Genomic DNA, 8,989 nt, shown 5'->3' on the forward strand with positions numbered 1-8,989 from the left:
TTTGTAAATAAAATCCCAGATAATTTTTAAACGATTATATTTTGGGGAAAAAACTCAAATCTAGGCATTATTGGATTAATGCATGAATATTTGACAATATTCCAATTGTCCAGCACTATTTTTAGGCAATTTGGAAATGCCCGTCTGTCAACCAAATGATGGACAAAATCATTTGATTTGGCTTTTTCAAAGTTTGTTGGTTAAATATAATGCCATAAAGTAATTAACCATGTAAATTATATTGATTAGTGTTATACTAATGCAAAATATATTCGCCGGCATTAAAATTAGTCAAATATCAAAGAAATTTATCAATATTTGCAAAAATTTATCAAAAATTACAAGGAAAATAAGTAAAAATAAGAAAATGTGTCATAGTGATGTATATTTTGTCGCAAAATATCCGTTATTCGGATACTTTTAATAATAATTAGAAATTATATGTTATATTTATACATCTGAACTAAATAGACATTTATTAAAGCCATACATATATTTATTTTTCTTAAAAGTTTGTTTTTATTGTCAAAAATCTATTATAAACAAAAATATGAAATTAAGAAAACCGAATCAACGAATATTTTATCCTAATTGTACGCAACACTAACACATAAAATGACAGCCATATTGTACAGTGCTGCCAACTTAAACATAAATCAGCACAATAGTTAATATACGTTTATTATTTGTTTATGAATATCACAATTTTATTAATGGTTTTTAAGGCTAAAGTGTGCTTTAACTATTGAGTGCATTAAAAGCAAAATAAGATTTTTTTATAAATACAAGCGTATATATGTAAGCATGTAAAATCATTACTCCAAAAAGAGAAATGATCTTAATAAAGAATGAGAAGAAATTAATACTACTTACTAATTGATATGCATTGGGACAAAGTTGAAACGGACCGACAGACAGATAAAATAATAATAATTGATACTTTTAAATAATAATTTTTCTTATTACTCACAAAATCATTATGATGATATGTTGCAATTCATGTTGTTCCTTGATGTTGGGCCCAGCAATCAGGAGTACACGATGAAGTTGTTGTTGTTATTAATTATTTAAAAATACATGACAATGATTTTGAGATTATGAATGAAAAACAAGTAAGAGTGCTATATTCGGCTGTGCCGAATCTTATATACCCTTCACCATAGTGTATTTAAAAAATATAAATTTTATAAAATTTAAATTTATGTACCTATTTAATTTTCCCGATTATATCATTATTATAGCAATAGCAAAACAAAATGAACAACAACAACCCTAAACGAAATAAACACTCAAAAAACAAAATACACAAGGCAGTAAAACCAACAGACATCAAACATACGAAACTGTACACCAACAAACAAAAACAATATACACAAGGCAATGAAACACACAGCCATCCAAACATACAAAACTGAATACACCAAGAAACAAAAACAATATACACAAGGCAATGAAACACACAGCCATCCAAACATACGAAACGAAATACTCGAAAAAAACAAAAAAAAAAACAAAATACACAACGCAATCAAACCAACAGACATCCAAACATACGAAACTGAATACACCAAGAAACAAAAACAATATACACATGCCAATGAAACACACAGCCATCCAAACATGTGAAACGAAATACTCAATGAATAAGCAGTGTTGTTGTTGTTGCTTATTAATCAAAGCATGAAAAAATTGTCTTTTTTAATGAAATTTTCAGAGGTTGTCTCGGATTTTTGCTTATATCTCCGTCATTTATGGGCCGATTTTGCTGATTTTAAATAGCGATCTTCTCGAAAGCATGTCTAACAGAATTATTGAAGATTCGGATCTCGCCGATATCTGGGGTCCTCTAAAAACTGATTTCAACAGACAGACAAACAGACAGACAGACGGACAGACAGACAGACGGACATGGCTTAATCGACTCCGCTATCTATAAGGATCCAGAATATATATACTTTATAGGGTCGGAAAATTATATTATAGAAATTACAAACGGAATGACAAACTTATATATACCCTTCTCACGAAGGTGAAGGGTATAATAAACATGAATGAAATAATTAAAGTAACAAAAAAAAAGTAAAAAAAATAGAGAACGATAAAAATAAGCAAAAGATATTTTAATACACTAATAGTAAAATAATAGTAAATTGAATTTAACATTTTTTTCCAATGGTAATAATTTTTATAAAAAAATATAAAATATATGTATATGAAAATTTGGATTAATTTAAATTTAATATTTACATTATGATTTTAAATTTAGACCAATAAGAAATATAGTTCAGATAAAAGTTTTTAAAATTTTAACATATTTAAATACTACTTTAATAATACAATTAAATCTGATTACAATTGATTCCTTAGTTCAATGAAATTAAAATAATTATAATTTTAAATATTTACATTAGATCTTAATTAAGTTTAAGTAATACATTTGAAGAAAAGTTATACTAAATACAAATTAGGCATAATATAAACTGCATATAAATTTTATTAAGTTTTAGTAATCATGTAGAAAAATTCAATAATTTCAATATAAATTTGGATTTAATAGACTTTTAGGCAATATTTTAAGTTTGAATATTTTTAGTTTAATAAGTTATTAATCAATCATAATGTGCAATATAAATTTAAGAATTTTTATAGATTTTAACAAATTTTAGGTGCAATAATATTAGGTTTTGAGTGCAATATAGATTTAAGGTAGTTTAATGTACATATTTTAGCCAATTTTAACTTAGATTTTAAAGATATTTTTACTGTTTTTAAGAAATTTCTAAGTGCAATAATTGTTAACATATTTTAGTAAATTTTTCTGGACAAATTCTAAAATTTTATAAAGTATTTAATTTGGTTAGCAAAATTTTAAAATTTAAAGAATTTTTCACTGGCTTTAGAAAATTTTAGTTGTTTAGGGCATGGTTTTTACACAAATCTAGGCGTGTTTCTATGATGTGAACTATTTTACAGTGAGTTTTCTAATTCTGCTCAAGATTATTTTATATTAATGAATATTATAGAAAATTTGGAATTTTGACAATTAGTTTAATTTTGATTATGAATCTAATGTAGGTAATATGGTATTTGAAATAATCACCAAAAATTGAATTTTCTTCAGAATTTGCAATTATCCAACAGTTGACTTTTGGAGTTATGACCTATATGTTGGATTATATAACTGGGCACGTGGTTCATGAAGGGTTTTGGTACAACCTGTATCACTCCGATACCCGTAGAGATGAAATTTTCTGATTTATACGGCAACGAGATTATTAATAGTTCTTTTCCCTTGATGATTCCTAGTTGAGTATTATTACTATCCCTAGATTTGGCTGATGTTAAGTGGACACACGTGGACTTATTTGATTCCGAGTGGGGTTTGGAGAATAATTCTCCAATTTTATAAAAATATTGTTTTCGGATGAAAATTTCCCTGAATAACACCAAAATTTACAAATGAAATATTTATAAACTAAAATCCTATAATCTTAGAGAGACTTACGTGGAATCAGGATATTTCTGGTTATATATATTAAATATTTCTGGAACAATGGTCGTATGTTATATAACATTCACTATACCACATGGAAAATTTTTTTCTTATAATTACCACTTTTTAATAATTTTTTTACTTTTAAACACAACTTGCACTGTCCACTTTCGACTTGAGAATGAATTAAATGTGACAAAATATTAAGTTGCTAAGTAAAATGCGTGATTAAAGAATTCAATAACTGCGTAATTAATTTCCAATGAGCAATTAATAAAAAAAATGCAATTGCATTTACGTTTGTTTATGCATAAAAAATGAGATTAATATTTGGTAACATGTATGATTTGATACACAATGTTACGCACATATAACAAGAGTTCCAACTCTGGTTTTGTTCGGTCGTGTTACTAAACCGCTCTTTATAATAATTACAAATTAATTTGTTTTGAATGGAAAAATAATTGTATACTGTTGAATTTGCAATATAGTTTGGAAGTCACTGCTGTTGCATATTTAAAATTCATTAAATTTCTGCCGTTAATTTTAAAATTTTGTATTACCCAATAAACAATTTTGTTTTATAATTATGAATTGTGTAAATAAAAAGTGCGCCATTACTAATGATGAGGAGAGGATGATTATTTGTTGGTTATGTCATGGTCTCTGTCACGTAAAATGTAGTGGTCTATCTGTACTTGTTGCCGATTCTCTTGCAAAGAATATTGGACTTCTCTGGTGCTGTAATTCTTGTATGAAAATTAGTGTAACTTTTTACCATTTTTTCCAAGGAACAAAGAACCATTTTTTAGAAATTCAAGATGAGGCCAATAAGCTATCGGACAGAATTTCTAATTATGGTAAACTTTTTGATGATTTTAAATGTCTGGACTCAATAAAATCTCCTATCCAGTCTTCTCCCAAAAGACGTAAATCATTCAGAAAAATCAATAAAGAAAAACAAGACGATCCTCACACAAATTCTAATACTGCTTCACTTACACCATTAAACCCTGTTGCTGCTCCTGATGCTGCTGTTTCTTCTGATGCCTCATTAATTAATCCAGTTGTCTCTAATTCTGCTATTAACTCTAACCCTAATTTAAATTATGTTGAAGTCGATGCTGCTTCTTCTTCTGTCAACTGTTTTGCTTTAAGTAATTCTACTACAACCTCATCACGAAACACTACCACGACAGTACATGATAATCCATTTAGTAATCCAGTATAACGTATAACGTCTTTTAAATTACTGTTCCATTTAATATTTTTGACCGTGTTGTTGACCCGTCATTCTGGCCAAATCATGTTATAGTTCGAGAATATGAATACAATATAAATCAACGTGTAAACAATACTGTACATCTTCCGCCTCGTCAACCAACAAGCCAAAAAACTAATTAATACTAGTGATATTCAACTTAATATATTATACCAAAATGTTCGAGGTCTGAAAAGTAAATGCTCTAAACTGTATCAAGATAGTTGTAATTTGAATCATCATGTTATTTGCTTCACCGAGACCTGGCTTAACAATACTTTTTTAAATATGGAAATTTTTTGCAACAGTTTTCAAGTCTTCCGTCGAGATAGAATTACAAATACGACTGGGGGTGGTGTATTAATAGCGATCTCTAATCAATTTTCGGCTGAGGAATTAAAATTTGACGCAGCCTACAATATCGAATTTATTGCTGTGGTTATGAAAATAAATCGGATGAATGTTTTTATTACCTGCTCGTGCATTCCTCCTCAATCGGATTTATTGATTTATCAGCAGCACATTGCTTTAATTAAAATTGTGTCTTTAAAGACAAAACCCGACGATCTAATTTTCGTTCTTGGCGATTTTAATTTACCTCAAATTACCTGGCAGTTCTCCACTGAGAATAACAATTACATACCCATAAGATCTAATGGAAATGGCGATGATGTATTTAATGAGATTTCAAATTTATGTCTACACCAAATCAACGGATCATACAACATTTTTGGAAAATTGCTTGATATAGTATTTGTAAATGTACCTAATGAATGTACAGTAAATCGAGTTGATCCAGTTACACTGCCCGAAGATCGTTACCACCCCACAATTGAAATAAACTATAATATTCAAGGTTGTTATTGCGTTAAAAATGTTTCAAAAAAGGAAAAAGTGTTTTGCTTCCAACGTACAAACTATGCTGACTTTAATAACCTTTTATATAATACTAATTGGCTTCAACTATTATCCATCCCAAATGGTATGCCTTATTCTATTGACAAAATGATTAAAATTTTTTATGACACCATGTATCAATATATGGAGGAATGTATTCCAAAACATTTGCCACGTTCTCAGACTGGCCCACCATGGAACTCCCAACGACTGTCTTCCCTAAAAAATTCAAAAAATAAGTATTATAAAAAATACAAGATATCTGGTCATACACTCGATTATGGGAAATATTCTATTCTTCGTGCTGAATACAATTTGTTGAGTGCTAAACTGTACAAAAACTACTTAACCAAAATGAAACGTAATTTCAAACATAATCCGAGGTCGTTCTTTACTTTTGTTAACTCAAAAAGAAAGATTTGTGTCACCCCGAAAGTATTGAATTATTTAAGTACAGAGTCAAGTGATGAATCGGAAATTGCCAACTTATTCGCTGATTTTTTTTCCTCTACTTACTCTAATGCCGAATATGATAATTATAAAACCTATCCATTTAATGTTCACCCTACTCAAACAATATCATTCCCATTACTAAACACTACACACATTATAAAATGTTTAAATTGCTTCAAATCCTCATTGTCATGTGGACCAGATCGCATACCAAGTTGTATTTTGAAAAATTGTTCTACGGCTATTGCAATTTATCAATTTTTGAACCTTTATCAATTATATTTAATACATCATTAAAATTTGGTTACTTCCCTAAAATTTGGAAAGAATCGTTCCTTATTCCTTTATTCAAATCAGGCAATCGGTCAAATATAATAAATTACAGAGGCATAGCCAAACTAAGCGCTATCCCAAAACTTTTTGAAAAATGTATTACTGACTCTCTCGTCCATCAAGTATCTCCCTTACTATCGACTTGTCAACACGGTTTTCGCAAGGGATCCTCAGCAATGACTAATATTCTACAATTATCAACATTGGTTAATGAAGGATTCACTATTGGTCAACATACTGATGTCATTTATACTGATTTTAGTAAAGCGTTTGACAAAGTTAATCATAAACTTCTGCTAAAAAAACTGGATACAATGGGTTTCAATAATACTTATATAAGCTGGCTAACGTCATATCTTTTATGCAGAACACAGTCCGTAAAATTCAATTCTACAATATCGAGAAATATTTTGGTAAAATCCGGTGTTCCGCAGGGAAGTCACCTAGGCCCTATTTTATTTTTACTTTTCATCAATGATTTGCCAGAAGCAATAAAATATTCACATGTACTTATGTTCGCAGATGATGTCAAAATATTTTTAAGCCTCAAACATTCACCAGACCATATTTATCTTCAAAAGGATTTGTATAATTTTTATAAATGGTGCAACCATAATTTAATGGAACTAAATCTGGAAAAATGCAAGCACATGACTTTTTCGAGAAGGTGCGATACTTTTGATCACTACTACATCGGTGGTTATAAACTAGAGTCGGTAAAAGTAATTATGGATCTCGGTATTTTGTTGGATGAAAAGTTAAACTTCATACAACATATTACGATGACTGTTAACAAAGCTCGAGGAATCTTAGCTTTTATTAAACGATGGGCAAAGGAATTTAATGATCCCTTCATCACTAAAACATTATTTACGTCACTGGTAAGACCAATTTTAGAATATGGCTCAATTGTGTGGGACCCCTATTATAATATTTACATTGATCGTATCGAATCTGTCCAGAAACAATTTTTGCTATTTTGTTTAAGAGATGTATATCGAGGATATTCTACGCTTCCATCATATTCTTCACGACTTGCTTTAATTCGATTGCCAACAATAAAAAGCCGAAGAATTATGCTAAATGTTTCATTTCTTTTAAATCTTTTAAATGGAAATGTATCATCCGATTTTCTTTTAAGTAAGATATTATTAAATGATCCCCAACGTTAAAGTTGAACAATTAATAGTCTTTACATTAAGAAAATTGTATAATTTATTTAATACTCAGTCTGTAAGGATAATTTCCATAGACTAAATAAAAATAAATAAATAAAAAAACGTGAGACTGAAATAAGATGCAAAAGAAAAGTAAAATATCTAGCATGCGAGTTACATGGGGAAGGATACCAATACATAGTGTTTGAAAATGTTTAAATGTATTTGGAGTTAAATTTGTATAAATGTTTTGATAAATATTGTTGAACAAAAATCGTAACAAAACTGTTTCGTTTGAAAATTCATTTGATAAACGAACAGGAATCCGATTTATCTTAATTTAGATTAAATTTTTCCTGTTTCTGTAATTGGGATTAAGAATGATCATATTGGTATATTTTAAATTTGTTACAACAATTTTTATTAACAATAATTAAGACAACGTGTGGCACGACCCACGTAAGCCGGGCAAATATAGTTTAACGCTTTAAATCCGATGTGTGATACTTTCCAACATATTTACCATTTAAATCTTCAATATCGTACAAATTATTTCCAATTTTCCTCTTAATCCTACATTTAACAAACTTGGGCAAGAATTTTCTATTAATATGCTTCGACATATCGCTTAATATGTGGTTTTTTCTGAATACGATTTCGTCTTTTTCAAATTCGATGGGCCTACTTCTAAGATTGTAGGTTTTCATTGCCTTCGTATGTGCGATATTCAAATTTTCACGCAATTTTCCTCTAAGTTTTGCTAGCTTATCAGATCGATCAATGACATTGAAATCCTCACCGGGTATGCAACCAAGTTTATCCAAAATTTTATATGTGGATCCGTGCTGGATCATATTTTGTCCGAATACGGCAAAATAGGGAGAACACTGAATCGAGGTGTGAAAATCACTACGTAATATGCTTAAAATTTGTGGAATATATCTATCCCAATCCCTATGGTCCTTGTGATCCTGTAGAAAACATCTAATCTTCGTAACGATTTCACGATTTACACGTTCGGACGCATTCGAATGGGGAGCATAAAAGCCTGTGGTTACATGATTAATATCGTACATATCAAAAAACTCTCTCATATCTTTGGACACAAATCGCTTGCCATTGTCACTATGAACATATCTAGGCACTCCGAATGTGGGAAACATTTCCGTTTGGAAAAACAAAATTACATTTGCGGAAGTGGCGGATTTCATAGGTTTAAGAAAAACGAATTTCGTTAAATGGTCTACACATATGAATATAACCGAATTCTTGACTTTGGTAAACGGATATGGGCCGAGAAAATCACAATACCATCTCTCGAATGGTCTATTGGAGATAAACTGATTGCCCATGGTTGGCCTAGAGACTTGGTTTGTGGACTTAATGCTCTTACAC

At 29.7% G+C, this 8,989-nt stretch overlaps 1 protein-coding gene across 1 annotated transcript; it reads right to left on the reverse strand.

Moving 5' to 3' along the window:
- Positions 1-8,073: 8,073 nt before the first annotated feature.
- Positions 8,074-8,757, reverse strand: LOC119616052. The gene has a single exon (XM_037972199.1). The coding sequence runs from the start codon at positions 8,755-8,757 to the stop codon at positions 8,074-8,076; it is 684 nt and encodes a 227-aa protein (XP_037828127.1).
- Positions 8,758-8,989: the final 232 nt, after the last annotated feature.

This window comes from Lucilia sericata, unplaced genomic scaffold, assembly GCF_015586225.1.
Source record: "Lucilia sericata isolate MDLA Ls3-8-SP2 unplaced genomic scaffold, ASM1558622v1 Contig000054F_arrow, whole genome shotgun sequence".
Lineage (NCBI taxonomy): Eukaryota > Metazoa > Arthropoda > Insecta > Diptera > Calliphoridae > Lucilia > Lucilia sericata.